The sequence below is a fragment of the Hydra vulgaris genome, chromosome 10 (genome assembly GCF_038396675.1).
Source record: "Hydra vulgaris chromosome 10, alternate assembly HydraT2T_AEP".
Classification (NCBI taxonomy): Eukaryota; Metazoa; Cnidaria; class Hydrozoa; order Anthoathecata; family Hydridae; genus Hydra; species Hydra vulgaris.
The window spans coordinates 18928014-18947500 of NC_088929.1; the positions used below are offsets into that span (position 1 = coordinate 18928014).

At 26.9% G+C, this 19487-nt stretch overlaps 1 protein-coding gene across 2 annotated transcripts in view; it reads left to right on the forward strand.

The window, feature by feature from the left end:
- Window positions 1-3763: 3763 nt before the first annotated feature.
- Window positions 3764-19487, forward strand: part of LOC100198840 (calcium channel flower) — a 26554-nt gene continuing 10830 nt past the window's right edge. The window contains exons 1-2 of one of the 2 annotated variants that reach the window (XM_065807418.1): window positions 3764-3852; window positions 5016-5149. In XM_065807418.1, coding sequence (XP_065663490.1) covers window positions 5062-5149 — 88 coding nt within the window. In that variant the 5' untranslated portion in view covers window positions 3764-3852; window positions 5016-5061. Of the gene's footprint in view, window positions 3853-3939; window positions 4079-5015; window positions 5150-19487 lie in introns of those variants that run through there. The other variant, XM_065807416.1, reaches the window with a different exon arrangement.

A 19487-nucleotide genomic window follows, 5' to 3' on the forward strand; every position in this document is an offset into this window, starting at 1 on the left:
ACCACTTTCTATAATACGCTATCCGAAGTAGAGCTTTTAAAAGAAATACCCGAGCTGAGAAGACACATGATGGCAGCAGATGTTGATATCCACAAAGCTAAAGACTGGCCAATATTTGATGTTTTAAAATTCATAGTTGACTAGGATTTCCTTGAATTTCTCCCAATACTCTCATTATGCCTACAGTTATTTCTTACAATCTATGTGTCTGTGGCTTCATGTGAGAGGAGTTTTTCCAAAGTGAAACTTATAAAGAACTATTTGTAATCAATCATAATACAGTCAAGACTTTCTGATCTGGCTATATTACCAATTGAAAGTGATATGTTAAAATTTATTGATTTTGATGATGTGATTGATGTAATGTTTAATTAAATTGTTGAATTAAAATTATACTTCAAGCTTATCTGGCTTTTTTTCTTTTACATAATGTTAATTTTAACCGTTTTCAAGGGGTGACACAATCGACGTCCGCCCCAGGTGCTAGATACGCCACTATTACACCTAACCCAAGTATATCAGTTCCCAGCACCCGTGTGCTGGATTGCATTTTTCGCCTTGTCTTGGATAATAAGCTCTCGGATTGATTCTTCAACCATTAAGTACTTCTTTTTACAGGATTTGATTAGCAACTATGTCTAACTTCCTAGAAACCTTTGGCGACTGTAAAATTGAGGTTTAGGAAACGTGTGGTATAGAGGACAACATAAAGTTATTTTACTAACTTGCTTGTGCCATCCGTCTTTTGAATTATAACTATAAGGGATAATCTGTTAAAACTTCATGCTTTGAGAAAGCATGAAGTTTTAATAGATTTTGAAAATCAACAAGGTATAATGCAACCTTTGTGCAATGCTAGCCTTTCTTTTCAACTTCTATTTATAATAAGGACAAACTTTTTTTGAGATTAACCCGGTCAATGACACTTTTCTGAATAGTTGAATTCTTTTAATGACCCCTAAAATATTGTATAGTTTCTTTTTTTTTGTTTTGTAAGATTTTTAAAAATATTTTTTTATAACATTTTGTCGGTAACCATCAGTAAAAAAAAATATCCTTAGATTTCATTATTTCTAATTAAATACGGTATTAGAGTATAATATGAAATTGAAATATGAAAACTTAAAAACTACCAGAAACTTGAGCTTAATGTTTTGTACAACGTTTTATATGCATAAAATAAAAGACCTGAACCAAAATCATTGCCAAAACGCGTGGTAAAAATTAAATTTTTTTTTTGTTTTTTTGGGGGAAAATCAAAAATTGGAGGATTGGCTATTGAAATGAAACAGAAAAATGTCAATTACTTACGAAGTACTTTGTCTTTTGACGTCGGTTCTAGTTCAGGCCCTCTATCATTATATATAGAACAAACCCTAAAAATTTGAAGCAAAAACCTTCTGTCATTTATAAGTTATGACTTATAAATGAAGAATCGCACAAAAAAGCGAAAGCTAAAAAATAGCAACAAACATAACTTATAAAAAATATCAAAAACATCCAAATGAGGTTTATAAGTTTTGTTGTTCTTTACCTTGCCAACCGTTATTAACGACTTTGAGTTGCAATCTTTTACTTTTTTCTTCTGAGTATGTTTTTTGGTTATATCGGTAATGCGTTTTTGATCCTGAAAAAATGAGAACACTGCGGTTTTTACACCACTCTCATGGTTGAGGTGACTCGTTACTCTCAGAACATTAGCAGTTCCCTCATTAAAAAATAACGCAGCTGATATCACTACCTAACTCAAATAAATATAATGAATAAAAATATTTTTTGAGCATGTGAACCATATAACATTGTTGAGTCATTAAAATTTTGTGTTTGACCGTAAGTGCATTTTTTCAAAACTTTTTCCAAATTTTTTCAAATCTTTTTCAAAAAGAAAAAAACATTGTAGGTAACAACAATTTAACATCAAAGATTAATTTATCATGATATATATAAATATATATATATATATATATATATATATATATATATATATATATATATATATATATATATATATATATTAGATTTTTTTGTACGAGATTGTAGAGAAATAAGCATTATGTGATTGTACCACTGCACCACTATTCTCACAGTGATTACACGCTGGCCTGATCTTTGCAGTTTTCACAATTTGATTTACTCTCACTATGGCCGAAAAAAGCTCTCACATTGCGATTGAGTTAATACTCTGGCTCAAGGCGGCGCCAGTAGGTGTCACGTGGGGAGGGGATACCATTGCCGGCCTTGATTAAGTTCTGGCCTAAATTTTTTCCCCTGTATTATATACTTCGACATTTTGATCAAACTCTTACTTTGATTTGTTAAGCTTTCGTATTTTGATCAAACTCTCTCTTTTCTAAATATTCTATTAATTTCAGCTCAATGTTTTATTCTTTTTGTTTAAGCTTTTATATTCTGATCACTCCCGCTATGAATCGCCTCACTATTAGACGTTCTTGAAATAATAGCTGCTGTATGATTAAATTTTTTTTTGTTAAAAACAGACACTCTTGAATTAAAATGTTAATTGAGCATATGTTTTGTGCAATGTTAAGCATGTGTTGTGAGCAATGTTGAGCATGTGTTGTGAGCAATGTTGAGCATTAACGACTATAATGAGTATAAAAACAAATTTCTTATTGCATAAAAACCCAAGCCGTAGCCAAAAGGCTGTTTTGCAGCCATCAGCTTTTATATTCTATCATCATATACCCACGTGCATGTACCCACGTAGCATTTTAACGTAACTAATAACGTATAAGAGTATTGCTTGAATAAAACAAAATTGTTGTGAGCAAATCATTATTGAACATAGAAAATGTAAGTTATGACAAGTTTTTCACAAAAAATAGTTTGCATAAGGAATTTTCTTTAAAATTTGTTCTGAAAATTCTTTCTATATTTTTTTTAGTTTCATTTGATAGTATATTAGTATAAAAAAAAGTTATAGCCATGAAAGGTTTGATGTTTGCATGTCTAAAAGTTATCTTTCTCAAACATCAAAAAAGTTGGCATAGTCGCTAAGGTTTTAAACAGATTGTTTTGAAAACATTTGTTACTTCGTTACTTCAATTTTGTTGCATTTGTTTTTAAATGGGTTTTCATTGTTTTACTTACTTCAATTATTTTCATTGAAATCTTTTACTATAAAAACTCCACCTATATTTATAAAACTAAACCTATATTCGAAAAAGGAAAGTTTAATCTTATTTATGAGTATTTCCCAGTTTTTATTATAAAAGTAATTTTTAAACAAAGTAAATTGCTATGATCTAGAAGTTGCGCGTCAAAAAGTTAAGTTTTAATGTAAAAATTTTTACTTTCTTTTATTAGATAGTTTTTTTCGAAAAACAAAGATGTGTTTATATAATATAAGAAAGATTTTTTTTCTTCAATTTTGACAACAACAAAATAAAGGAAAAAACTGGCATCTGTTTTATGGCTATTTGAAACTCTTATTTTTTATATAATAAACCATGGGGTAGCAATTCTGTCTCTGTGTTTGTGCATATTTGTGTGTGACAAACCCTGTTTAGGTCATGAAATGGCCTCGCAAATTTACTCTGAGGTAAGTAAAAACACATTAAATTAATTTAAAACATAGTTTAAGCAATTGGTATTGGTGGTTCCATAAATTCATCCGAATTATTGGAACCACCAATATGGATTTTATACATACCGTTTAGTCTCAACACGCTTCGTCGGGCACTTTAGAAACGAAACGTATGCTTTACGCAAATTCAGTTTTATGACGAAAGTTTGGTAAAATTTTTACCCGTGGGTTTTCTTCATTATATAAACATTCCTATGTTGATATTAACACCGTAAATAATTTTCAAGTGTAACCTGCTTTATAAGGTTTTTTTTTTCTTTTTTCTTTACCTCATATATATTAAAAAATATGACTTAGTAAAAGCTTTATCAAAGGAAATTATCGATGTTATCATATAAAAAGCACAGAGGCATTTCAATAACTTTTTGAAATTTTTGAATAAATTTAGTTAAATATAGAATCCTATTTGAAAAACGATGCGTGTTTATTTAAATACACAGTTCAATGAGTATAATAATATTATTCAAACTTGTAAGGTTAAAATTATTTTATTTTAATGATTATATTTGATTTTTTACATTTTGTTTTATATGAAAAGTATAAATATTTTTATATGAAAAGTAATTAATCCATAGAATAACTTGACAAACGAAATCATAAAGATTCTTTATTTCTTTAAAAGAAACAATATTATTAACGATATTATAAAGAAACACAACTTCTAAAACTAATAATAGATGTCGTAGTGCATATTTCTTATGTTATTGTACTCCACATCTATTTCTCGTTAAATACAGCTTTCACTTATTTAATAATAATAATAATAATAATAATAACAATAATAATAACAATAATAATAATAATAATAATAATAACAATAATATTAAAGAATAATTATTATAATTAAAATTAATATATGTTATATTTAATATATTAATATATAATTTAATACATAATTAATAATTAATATAAAATTTAATAATTAATCTATTATTATATAAAGTTAAAATAGTAATAATAATTATTATATTATATATAATATGTAATAATAATAATAATAATAATAATAATAATAATAATAATAATAATAATAATAATAATATAGAATATTATTGTTGTTATTATTATTATTATTATTATTATTATTGTTATTATTGTTATTATTATTATTATTATTATTATTATTATTGTTATTATTGTTATTATTATTATTATTATTATCAATAAATTATTATTAATAATAATATTGAAGAATAATTAAGATAATAAAATTAATTACAGTTACAAAACAAAAGCATCTTTATATTATGAGTAAAAAGTAACTACTGTTATTACTATTATTAGTTACTGTAAATAAAATCTCTTAATTTGCTAAAACCAAGATAAAAAGTTGTTAAGTTTAACTTATTTTTGTTTATCATTTGGTGAATTTTTAAACAGTTTATGAATTTTTAAAATTATCTATTAGAATGGTAAAAGTACAAACATTTTTGTTGTGATGGTAAGCAATATTAATGGCAGGGGAAAATCAACAACGCAGTGAGAATGCTCCAAAGACCTTACGTTTTTTAGTACGCATATATGGATTAGTTGCTGCTTTTAGTATGTTTCGATTTCTCTTATTTTTTAATATTTAAGAAGTTTTCCAAAATAATTTATTTTGCATTGTTTAAAATTATAAAATTCTTTGTAAAGTAAATAAAAAATACTATGAAATTTTATTTTTGAGTTGTCACTAATTAAAGACAAGTTTTATACGCTTTAAAATCATCATAGTCATAAGATAACTGAATATGTTCTTATGAAATAGTGTATTCCATAACAAAGTGGGATGAGTTTTCCAAGTATATAATATACCATGTTAGATTTTCTTCATACTTTGTTTTGTCTACATCATCTATGTCACCTATATCACATTCATTACCTTGTGAAAGCACTTTTATCAAATCAGTTTTAAAGATATGGTGATTTCAAAATTAGCTATTTTTAGTAATTTTTTTTGTTTTGCTTCGATGTTGATTTCGGTGTAGTTATTGTTTTACAGATCTAACTATATATGATTGAGTAAATGATTTGCTTCTGTATAGTCTCGACAACCATATCAAAAATAATCAACCATAAAAAAATACTAAACAAATACATTAGTTTAAAATTAATGTACTGTACCATATAAAATGTCATTGAGAATATGTAGCTTTATTTTCAGGACTTTTTTCACCATCAGTCGGTTTGGTTAACAGTTTCTTGTGACAATTTCCATTTCATAATAGTCATTGTAATTGAGAAGTTTTGCTTGTCAGCGCTCTGCTGCTCACTCTTTTTGTTGTGATAATTTTAAATCTTTATCATACAAGCATTTCTGTTGGTCAGAAATATCTTCATCAATTTTAGTTAGTTTGTGTGAAATAAAAACAGTAAGTCTAATTTGATACTAAAATCTTTCTCTCTAGTAACCTGCGAATCACTGGCTTTTCCTTTATTCTTTTTAATTAAATTACATTCATCAATACATGTTTTTGTTTTTGATACAATATGGGGCTGGTAAGTCATTAGAATTCTAGCCTTGTTCCAGATGAGCTAAATCATTCAAAGTAGCATTTGCACTGGCTTGAACTGTTTGTTTAAAGGCTCTGTGGTAGTGGAAAAACGTTCTTAGCACATTAACTATTGTTGGAAGAACATTGTTTGGTAGATTCTTTTCAGGTTGACTAATAAACCATATTGCCGTTTGATTATGTGTCAAAAGAAAATTTGAAGAACTTTTCACTCATTTTCAGCAACAAGCTAAAATTAAATTATATCCTAGTTAAACTTAACTTAAGAAATTAAATATTAACTTGCAAAGATAATTTAAAATAAATGGTCAATATGATTGTGATGGAATCAAAGCGATTACATGGTTGAAATAAAATTGTCGTATGGTTTAAAAACTACAAATACTAAAATTAAGTCACCAAATAATATTTAGCTCAAATAAGCAAGATATCGTAGAAAACTATGATATATATTAATATATATTCTTTGGTATAATAGTAATATAAAATTATAATATAATATAAAGTAATATTCATAGTAGATTATAATATAAAATAATATAATATAAAATTATCATTTTATAGGATTAAAATAAATACTTATTAAAATTAATGAAAAAGCATACGTTTTTAAAACAAAAACAGCAGACAACAAGATGGCTGCCTATCACATGACTAAAGAAGTTATTTTATTTAATAAGGTAGCTAATAAAGAACAAAGGTATATCAAATATGTTTAATATTTTCTTAAAATCAGAACATGAGATAAAATCAACAAATTTTTCAAGTCTAATACTGTTTTTGTAAAACTAAAAGGCCATTGAGCTATCTTTAAATATTATTTTATTTTTATTATCTTTTTCACAGTAAAGTTCAATGCCATTCGGCACAAAAAAACAACAGCAACTGTGCTTTCAGATCAGAGGAAAAAATGTTGTTTTCCTGTGGTAAAGTTAATGTCCCTAATTAGGCCTCAAGTTTTGCTATTTTTTTTTAAACGTATCTCTCATATTTAAATAATATCTCATAATATTTGTTTTTACTTAACATGATACTTAAAAAAGTAAAAGTAAAAATACAAAAATTAATTTAAACAGTAATAATAAAGCTATTTAATACCCCATTCATGCTGACGATAAAACATGTTTTTTTTTGAACCATATGAAGTTGTTATTATTAAAATCTATATAAAACAACAAAATAATACTGAGAATTTGTTCTGTAAAGGGCTTAATTATTAAGTCATAATTTAAACCAACTTTACTACATTGTTCTATTGTTGTTTTATACAGTTCAGAGTTTATAACATTAATAACATAAAACATGTTCAAAATAAAAGAAATTAAATAACTATATTTTTTCTAATAAATTAAAACATGATTCGTATAAAACTTTTAATTTATTATTTGTGCAAAAACATGCTAGAGACCAAATGAGTAAGTTAAAATTAAAAAAACAAATGTCTAAACTCAAAAAAATACTTAACTTATTAGATACCACATTTTTCTAGTTCATTGCTTCTTAATCTAGCGCACTAATAAAAATTTAAATATAATAAATTTTTTCATTTATAGATGTTTTCATTAAATTTTTTTGTTCAAATTGTTTCAGTAAAAAAAAAAAATTTGGTCTAATAAGTTGAATTATATTTCCATAAGTTTAAGTATATGCTCAAAAAAATTTTTTTGAAAAAAAATTATTTTGAACAGAAGTAGAATAATTTATTCAAATTTTTTTTAATTTAATTTTTATCACTCATTCAATGTTTGCAATAGAATGTTTCTACTTTTTAAACCATTTTCCAGAAACAAAAAACAATGGCATCTTTACAAAAAATATTTAACTATTAAAAATATTTCTGCTTTAAATAAAACTTTGCTTACTTGCACTATCTTCTAAATCAGATATTGTTACTATAGCTAGATCTACTTTTAGGAATGATTCTCGTTATTTCACTGCGTTTAACAGACTTTGCTGCCATTAAATTTGAAATTATTGACGGCAGGCGTTAAAATTTTTTTTAATTTTTAATTTCAAATTCAAGATTATTTGAATAAGAGAAGAGTAGAAGACTAAAATTCTCATGTTCAAATAGATTTCTTTTTAAAATAAATTCCTAAAAACATATTTTTAAAAATGTTTAATCCTGGTATCACTATAAATAAAATGAATATATATACACATATATATATATATATATATATATATATATATATATATATATATATATATATTTTCTCTATATCTCTTCTTATCTTATATATATGGGAATTAAAAGAAAAAAATATTGATGATTTTATACTGAATTGGTCCATCCTTAAAACAGCGCCTGCATATAATTTTTCCAAAAAATGCATACTATGCCAACAAGAAAAATTTGAAATAATTACACATGCAAATCAAGAATGCTTATTAAACAAAAAATTAGAATTAATTTCTAAATGTAGGCATGAAAATAAGTTTCTCCTAAAAACTATAAAAATAAATGAGTTCAAATAATATTTACATTAAACACCCTTTTTAAAAAAAAATTTTAAAAAAGCATAAGTAATCATTTCTAAAGAATTCTTTTTACAATAGTGTCAGCAAATTCCACAATAGTTAAGGCATTTGCGACTTCCTGTAATTTAATTTTTGGTATAAATTGAGGTTTTATTAATTTGATCATTCATTTCTGATGAATCTTTGTTGATGAAACACAGTGTAAAATGAAAAAAAAATTTCTAAAGTGATTTTCTACTTTTATATATATATATATATATATATATATATATATATATATATATATATATATATATATATATATATATATGTATATATATATATAGACCGCCAGAATTATGAAAAATGAGGTCGACAACAATTTGCCGACCTAAATCTTTTAGAGGTCGGCAAAAAAATTTGATACAAAGGTCTTACTATAAAACATAGAAATGAGGTTGGTGGATTTTTGCTGTCCTCAAACACTTTTTAATGCTGACCTTAATTCCGAGGGTTGTTTATATATATATATATATATATATATATATATATATATATATATATATATATATATATATTACTTTATTAAATAAAGTAACAAACGACTTCTAATGATTGTTTAGAATAAATAGTATAAAAAAGAAACTATTGCAAAATTGTGATTGCAATATGCTTAATTCGAGCCCTGTACACACACATTTTGTTGCATAACGGAAAAGCCTATTGTAGAAAAGCATGTAAATGTGACTTAACAAAGCTAATATATTTAAATCTTTAAAAGTTAAATTTTTTCATTAATGCATTTTGAAGTACCGCATTGTAATTAAATAGGGTTGCCAGATGTCCCGATTTTACGAGGGAGAATTCTGCGCCAAATATGTAAAAATATTTTTTTTACTTAGTTCTCCTTCGTAAAACCAGGACATCTGGCAACCCTAAATTAAATTTAATTTTAAACCACATTAAAAATCTTTTAAACTATAATTACAGGCCCATAGAAACAAAAATTATAATGGGGGGGTTGTTAAATAAGGGGAGGGGGCAATACTACTGGGTAGGTAAAATAGTAGTAGGTCAAACTTTTTTGTCAAAGGAACTTATGCCAAAAATACGGCTAATAAACTAGGTCCTTTCTATCCTTTTTTTTCTTTCCTTTTTTAATTTGTAATTGTTTGCTTTTTTCTAAAAACTAACTTCAAAATTATTTATTTGAAAAATTTCTAGGGGGGCAAATGCCCCTGCTGTCCCCACCTACCTCCCAGTTGTTAAGAGCCTGAAATAACAAATGTTGCATGAAATAAACTTTTCTTACTAATTATTTCTTAAAACAAACTAATACATGTCTTTTGTTTGCTTTATCACAATTTAGTTTTTTTTTTGTTTTATTTTTATGAGTATTTAATGAACTATTTTTAATAAAGATTATAAACCATTTATAAACCATTTATAGATAGATTTTATCAGTTACCAAGCAGGTATTTGTAAACATAATTTTGTTTATAAATAACATTTATGTTAAAAGAACTTCTAATGGTATTGATTTATAAAAATCAAAACAATCATAAAAAAAAAGTAGCCAATATAAAGAAAAAAATTATTTTATAAGCAAAAAAAGTTGCTAAAATATTTTACATTCCTTCAAAATTAAACTTATTTAACAATTAACGATCTATGGTTCCATTTATGGAACAATTCTTTGAGATGCTACAATTTTTTTTTTGAATCATTTTTTATTACAGAAAGACGACATTGTTTCAATTAGATATGCATAAAAAATGAAATTATTTTGTTTTAAATTGCAACAAAACTCTTTTGTTTATTTTTTCAACTTTTATGAAAAATGGCTTTTTTTTACCAGTTTTTTTTTTAATTAATTTATCTAGTATTTATTCAAAACATTCTTTTTTTTATTTTAATTTTAATTTAAATGGCAGAAAAAAATGAATTTTTAAAATCGCGCAGGCTAACCTAAAAATGACCATCCTACCAGCGCTTTCTTGTGCGCTGGCATTTAATTTCAAACGGAGAAAACTGCATACAACAGTTTTCTCAGTTAATCGACATGAGCATCTCACACAGAGTGAGTATATTAGGCGTATGATAGAGGAGCTATCTTTAGCAACTTCAGCTCTTAATGATAAAATGATTGTAAACCTTTCCAATCATTTACTCATTAAACCTGAAACACAAGTTCTGGCCATGAGGCTTGGTTACAGCCTGGATGGACAATATATACCAAATAAAACCTATTTAGACGCTCTCAAGAAATTTAAAGAAAAAATGAAGTTAAGGTACTTTTTTACTGATGAAGATCCTAATATCACTGTACCACAAAAAAGAAAAATACCAATCAGAATGAAACCTGTCACCCAACAACAATCCAACTCTAACCCATTTTTTGGAATGACAAAACTTACTGCCCACTACCATACATCCCAACTTTAAAGTGAAAACAAAAAAAATCAAATTGGCAAAGAAGCAGCCACCTGTGTACAACTTAATTTACCTTAATTTACTACTTAATTTACCTTTACGTATATCACTTTTTTATGATCTATCAAAAATACACCAATACAAAAATAAACCAATAGTTTCAACTTGTAAGGGTTCATTAGACTTTTTATTGCATTTTATCACCAAACTTATACAACCCCTTGTTGAATCACTTCCAGCATATTTTAAAGACACCAACCAATTTCTTTCTGTTCTTGAACAATACAAATTCATCTTACACAAGTTCAACACAAAGGTCATAATAATATAATTTAATTCTGATAAGAATATATGATTTAATTTAAAACTAATTTAATAGAAATATATAACTTATTCTGATAAAAAAAGTATAAATATATATAATTCAATTTTGATTTAAAAAATATATAATTTAATTCTGATTAAAAAAATATATTTAAGTTTATTAAAATTAAAGTTAATGCTTGGGTTTAACATAGCTATCAAATTTATTTAAAATATTACTAAATATTGTTCAATATTTAAATTTTATTTATTCTTAAAAAAAATCAGCTCATTTTTATTGCAATTGTTTTTTTAGCTTTCTTTCTAAACATTTTTTTTTTCAAAATTAAATTTTAAATAAATGTGTTAAATAAACGGCTGCATCAAAAATTTGCACAAAACATAAGTTTAACTTTTTTTTATAACGGAAATTAAAGTTCTGCAATTGTTTTTTAATAAATAATATGTACAGTGATATAATTTTAATTAATGGTGTTTGGAAAAATAATCTCTGCTTTCACAACAAAATCACTAATAAAATAATAAACTTTTAATAAAAGAGTAAATAAATTAACATATTTTTTTTTATTTGTTACTCGCTTTTTAAAATAAAAAATCATTTTTAGTTTCAAAGCCACAATTAGAAATATAAGTAATAATCATTTTTAAAAATTTAATATATTTTCATTTATTTATAATTAATTATTATTAATTATAATTATTTAAATTCATTATTAATAATTTTCTCCTGACATTTATTTATTATAAATGTCAGGAGAAGAAAGAAATTTGTTTATATCAAACATTTTTTTAAATGTAATATTAAATTTTATTATTTAGTATAAAAAAAAGTTGAAAGAAAATAAACATTCCCTAATAGTAATGATAAAAAAACTAGGTAAATAATATTTAACTTGTTTTGCAGTGATTAATATTATTGCAGTAATATAAAAAAATTAATGACTTCAACTATCAAAACCTTAGCATCAATAAAAATATTTTGAAGAGCGCAAACCTTCATTCAAGAATAGGGTTTTTCATTACTGTTTAACAGTAACAGTAAAACAGCTGTTTTTTGGTCAAAAATGAAAAACAGTAAACAGCTGTTTTTTCAGAACTGTTTTTACTGTTTTTAACGACTTTTTCATGTTTAAAAAATATTACGTATTGGTGATAAGTTAGTGTTTTTCCTTGTGTTTTTCAAAGAGAAGAAAGTAAAATCTTGGGTGTTTTTAAAAGTAACACATTTAACAGTACGTATTAAATTATATAATTTGATTTAAGAATACAATAACAATGCTTATATATTTCAGCAATGTCGTCAGTATGGGATTTTGCTACAAAACGAAAAAATCCAAAAACAAAATCTCTCAAAGGACAATGCTCGCGATGCAACAAAATCATTGTTTGTTCTGGAAATTCTACAACTACATTGAAAGCACATCTTAAGACACATGGAATTGATTTTGTTGGTCAGCAGCTGGCACATCCAACGAAGAACCAACAGCAGAGAAAAGAAAAAAATCATTTTTTAAATTTTTCAATCGAAAATCCCTCAAAGAAATAGTTACAGATATGGCAACTGATGGTATTTTAATTAGAGCAATAACTAGAAACAATTATATTCGTCAATCTATATCACGAGATGGTTACAAACTTCCAGCTAATGAACGTGATGTCATGAAATTAATTATTGAAGATTTTAACGAGAAGAAAGCAAAAGTTGTTGAAATAATTAAGGAAAAACTTGCTAATGGAGCAAAATTCAGTGTATGCGTAGACGAATATAAAACATCAAGAGGAAGACGATTCTTTGGAATTAATATACACAGCAGCGATGATAAAGTCACTATTAAAACTGGTCTTGTTTACATTGTTGGATCTTGTTCTGCTGAAGACATGGTTGTCGCTATGAAACAACATTTAACTGAATTTGGAATTGACATGAACAAAGATATTGTTGGCTCAACTCAGGATGGAGCAGCAGTGAATAAAAAATTCATTAGACTTGTGGATATAATTGGCCAGTTTTGCCTAAACCATGCTCTACATTTGGGTGTCTGCGATACTTTATATAAGAAAGAGAATGAAATTGAGGAACACTATTTTGATAGCGATGAATCTGATGAAAGTGATTGCTTTGATGATTGCCTTGATTTGCTAAATGATGGCGACATTGAACAATCTGAAATTAGTTATCACGATTTGCTTAAAAATTCTCGAAAGCTTGTCAAATTCATAAAAAATTCAACAGTTCGCAACAACATTTTTTGAGTAAAGTGAAAGCTTTAACAGGATGTGAAATTGAACTACATCTTGATGTAAAAACTCGCTGGAATTCAATTCCAACCATGTTGGACTCGATTATTAAGACTGAAATGGCAATTCGAGAGACTTTATTTGAGTTCAATGCGACACACATTTTGGATTCAATTGATTTTATTGCTCTTCGTTATCTTTATGATGCTATGGAACCGATAAAACTTGCAGTTCAACGTTTAAGTCAGGAAGATGCAACATTAGCAAGTGCTGAAATAATTTTGGAGTTTATGTTTAAAAAATTGTCAATGGTCAGCAGCAAAATCAGTGAAGAATTGTACAATAACTTGAAAATCCGTACTGACGAAAGATTGAACAAGGATGTTATGAATCTTTAAAAGAGTTTAAAAGATCCTTCAAACACTCCAACAAAAGCAACATTGATATTTGCCGGTCGTCTTGCTTCTCGATTGTTTGGATTTGATGAAAAAACTGAAATAGATGAGTCGATACAATCCGAATCTGAAAATGTTAGTCTATCACTAAACAACGAATTAAACTTGCTTCTTCGTAAAGAACATACAACAACAACAGCTGGATCAGATTTCAAATGGTTAAAATCGAAATTCACTCTTTATAAGAACACTGGACAACGTACAGAAAACCTTCAAAAATTATTCAATGCACTTTTAAGTATTAAACCAACATCAACTGACGTTGAGCCTGTTTTTTCAGTTTGCACAAATTTTTGCACAAAAATTAGATCGCGTTTGTCCGACGAGTCACTTAAAGTTCTTGTCTTTTTAAAATTTTGTTATAAAAAATGAAGAAAAAATTGTAGTTTGTATTCGAATAGCTGAATAAATAGTTAAAGTTTTTCATGAAGAGTGTTGTTTATTTGTGCTCATATCATATTTGTAATAATGTTAAATGTAGCATTATTACATAACTCCTGAAATTTGTCCATTTTAATTTTATGCTGACAAGAAACTATACGAAATATTATACTGATTTGAGAATGTAGTAGTAGCATGCTATCTTTGTACATAGGAGAGCATAGATCTTTTATGGTAGAAATTAGTTCTTTAGAAAAAAAATCTACGGCCTTGTGACCCTGTTGTAGATGTCCCTCCCTTCTCCTCAGAGTTATAACACACATTTAATTGCAGTCCAGTGTTTTATTTTATTTTAGTAATAACCCTGTCTTTTGCATTATATATTGGTTCACCAAGTGGTCCTGTTTTTTAACCTAAGGTCTATAATCTGTATGACACAGACAAAGTAGTTTTCAAAACCAGGTAGTGCTATTTATATATGAATGTGTAAAACATATGCTTTTTTGATCAGAGTTGGTTTGTTGTTTATTTAGTCAGTCCTTTTCGTGTGTCAAAATCTCCAGTTTTAGTAGGAATGATACCATCCTCCTCAACTAGCTTTTCGTACAGCATTCAAGTCTCTTCTGATAATCGATAAATCGGAAATCCTTCACTAAATCTCCTAATATCTGTCCATTCAGTAGTTTTTGTTTTGCAAAGTATACAATTTGCACCTCCTAGTCCGCTGATGAGTTGTTTAAACTTTGAATTCTTCATTGTATCTTATATATAAATTTTGACATTGATATAATTTTTGCCAAACAGACAACACATTCCTTCAGCATTTAACTCTTCTTGTGCGTTATCAGTAGTTGGGACAATAAGATCTAGCAAATCTTGATTAGTTTTATCAAAAGTACAGGACATAATGATCTCGATGCATTTGGTGAATAATTTTGCCACAGGGTCATAATTTTACTATCTCAATGGCATATTAGTTTCAGAAGAATAAGATCATATTGAAACATATTTGCTTGCTTTCAATCATTTCTTTTGATTTTATTGATACTTGTTGTCCTGCTCCATCACACCTGCACCATCCTTAAAACACATCTGATACTCATCGCTACCTACTGGAATAAAAGAATCTTTAATTACATTCAAAACAGAATCAATTCATTTTTACATGCTCTTTGTATTGAACAAAAATACCTCTTCCAGTCAATACATTACTAATTGAAGGGCACAGTTATTTTCTTCCTTCAAACAATTCATTGGTTGTTGGAAATTATATGCCTTTTGAAGCAAAAATAAATCTTAATTTTCTCATTTGCTCTTTACTTAATGTAAGGAAATGCATTAAAGCAATGGAGTCATTTATGCTAAAGATATCTGTTGTTTCCACATGGTTTGTAAAATTAGTGATAAAGTTGTTTATATAATTGAGAAGTTTCTGTGTCCTCTCCTTTTTTTATCTTATCACCAGTTCTTTAAAAGATTTTTGTTGTTTTCATAAGCACGGTTTTGTCATGTAAGCATCCTCTACTTTATAAATAATATCTTTTGATGCTTGTGAAAGTATAAATGCATATCCATTTTTCTTGAAATGTTTCTCCACCAGGCGTTTATAACGTTTCCATGTTTTTTCACACATTTTCAAACTTCAGTGAATTAACTGATAGCTCAAAATTTCTATAAAGTATTTCTTTAATGGCTGAATATGTTACTGAATTTGACTTAACAGTTTTGTCAGCTTTAATAAATTGTGTGAATAAATCTATTTCTGTGATGTACTTTACATTTTTATTTTCCTCCATTACATTTATTTTTTATCTTACTTTACTTCTGCCGAAACAAACACAAAATCATATCAGGGTAAAAATATATGAAATCATCCAGACCATGACACCCTTACGTCTCAGAATTTGTTTATTTTTACACCACTTGCAGTCCATATCAAAAAAATAATAACTTTGACATACAGTATCTTCATAATGGCTTGGGGAAATTTCCTAAAATTTGGTACTCTAATAGATTTTAACTTGAGAAATCCAAAAATAGCACTCTTAAGACTCGATTATCTCAAAAAATGCCTCATTTATCCAATTTTGTTCAAAATTATTGACTTGTAAATTAGTGGTTTTTGGAGGTAAAATGAAGACTGTGGCCCAAAATCCCGAGTAAAAAGTTTAATTGTATATCATTATTTCATCTTAGGTCTACTGAAAAAAATTAGATTCATCAATTGTCTCTCTAATACGTGATCAAAATTTGCATTCAAAAATGGTGTCTTTTTAGAAAAATTTAAATTTTGTAACAAAAGCAATTAAAATATTTTTTTAAACATTTATTTGAATAAAACATCAAATAGTGTCATTTATTGACTAGTTTAGGACATTTATAGTCATGGGCCAAGGGAGATACCCTCCCCTCCCACGGGAGGCCCCTACGCCCCTCCCCCAATCTCCCTAGATTTTTTTTTTTTTTTTTTTTTGCATAAAATGAATAAATAATGCAAAAACATACAATTTAATTTTAATTTTGAAAAAAAAAAAATTTTCATTATTTCATATTGGTGACTTAAAACCTCCTTTTATATAAAAAACAAACATAAGTTTTGTTTTGTTCTTTTTTAAGGTATTTACTTGTTTGTATTTTCTTAAAGAATTACTTTTAATTTTATAGTTTTTATATTATTTTGTTAGGTAATAAATCATAAAAATAATTAATATGGAGAAATATGAGAAAGGTTTTGTTCAATTTAAAGATCTTCCTTGTGAAAAACAAGAAGAAATAATATGGCGAGCAAATTTAAAGGAAAAATATAGTTCAATAAGAATTATATGTTGTTATCATGAGCAATTCTATGGAAAATATTTTGAGAGAAAAATTACAAAGTGTTGCAATCCTTTTGGAACACACAAGGAAAGTAAAAAAGTTGCTATAAAAGGTAATCTTACCTTATTTACAACAGAATTGATATGGAAATTAAAAGAAAACAATTTATTATTTATAAAATGTTTGATAATTTCAGTTATTTTAACCGCGTAAAACTAAATTTGTTTTTTAGGTAATATAAAGATTTCCATAGACATGGCAAACTATTTGCAAAAAAAAATGTTTATGTAACCCCAGGTTGGAAATTCTGCAGTAAATGTTACAAAAAAGCAATAGAAACTGATGAAGATTTAAATTCACAGGAGGAATGGGAATCCAAAAGTGAGAAAAAAATTAAGTTAGATACCACTATAGAATTGCTTGAAATATCACCAGTCAAACTAGTCTTTCAAAACACAGCAAATTGCCTGTAGCAAAACAAAAGTTTGAGAACAGTATTGACAGAGTTGCAAAAATGGTCTCATTAGCATATAATATTAAAGAAACTTTTTTAACAACAGAAATAAAAAGCCCCATTTTAAACAACAACATTAACAATGACCATGATCTAGACATTTTAATGTATGAAATAAAAAATAAAATTTCAGAGACTGACTCTTATTGCCATAAGGTGCAAATGTTAACACTCGCACCAAAATCGTGGACACGTAAAAAGATATCAAGCTACTTTGAAGTGTCTGAGTATCTTGTTCGAACAGCAAGAAAAGTTCGAAATGAGAATGGAATTCTATCATTACCCGGAAAAAAAACTGGAAACCCACTTTCACCAGAAACAGTTAATTTAGTGATTAACTTTTATCAAAGTGATGAATTTTCAAGAATGATGCCAGGAAAAAAAAATTATGTAAGTATTAAGAAAAACCAACACGTTCAAAAAAGATTATTGCTACTCAATCTTAATGAATTACATGTTGCATTTAAAAAAGACTACCCTAACGTCAAAGTCAGTTTGTCAAAATTTTGTACTCTTAAACCTAAATGGTGTATTGCAACTAATGCGTCAGGTCCCACAATGTATGTGTTTGCATACATCACCAAAATACAAAATTTCTCATTGATGCCATTAGGTGGAATAAAAGTTATAAAGATTTCATGGCATCGATTGTTTGCTCTCTTGAAAATGCAGAATGTATGTTGCATCGATGTAACCAATGCCCTGGTATTAAAGTGTTAAAAAGTTTTTTAGTGCAGAAGTTTATGGACCATGAGCATGAAGAAGATGTAGTATTTAAGCAATGGCAGAGTACCGATCATACAACACTACTTTCACAGTCATTGCCACTAGATGAATTTAATGATTTATTATGTGATAGCATTTACAACCTTACCACTCATTCATATATTGCAAAAATACAAAGTAGATACTTAAAAAACTGTAAAGAAAATCTTAACCAAAACGAATGCTTAATTTTAGGAGATTTTGCTGAAAACTATCAATATGTTGTTCAGGATGAGGTTCAAAGTTATCACTGGAGCAAAAGTCAATACACACTTTATACAATTGTACTTTATTTTATAGAGAACAAACTTCTTAAACATAAATCTTTTTGTTACCTTTCAGAAGATGTTGATCATGACACAGGATTTATTTACAAGACTCAGAAAGATATAACTAGATATATCAAAGAAAATCTACCTGATGTATCAAGTGTGAAATACTTTTCCGATGGTTGTGCAGCACAATTTAAAAATTTTAAAAATTTTATCAATCTTTGTCATCACAGTAAAGACTTTGATTTAAATGCTGAATGGGTATTTTTTGCTACCAGTCATGGTAAATCCCCCTGTGATGGTATTGGTGGGACTGTTAAAAGAGTAGTATGTCAAGAAAGTCTAAAACAAATAACTACTGGGCAGATTTTAGATGTTGATTTAATGTACTCCTTTTGTAAAGCCAAGATAAATGGAATTTATTTTAAGTTATTTTCAAAAGAAGAAATTGATCAAACACGAGCACAATTAGAAAAAAGATATTGAGGTGGAAGAACAGTTCCTGGCACAAGGATGTATCATCATTTTATTCCAATAGCTCCAAACACTATAAGTTATAAAAAAATAAGTACTGATGCATGCACTGAAATATTTGATATCATTCCAAAAAGCAAACATTATGTAGATATTTCATTAAATATTAAAAAAATGGATTATATTGCATGTTTTTATGATGGATTTTGGTGGGTAGGGATTGCTGAAGATGTAAGTGAGCTTGATATAAAA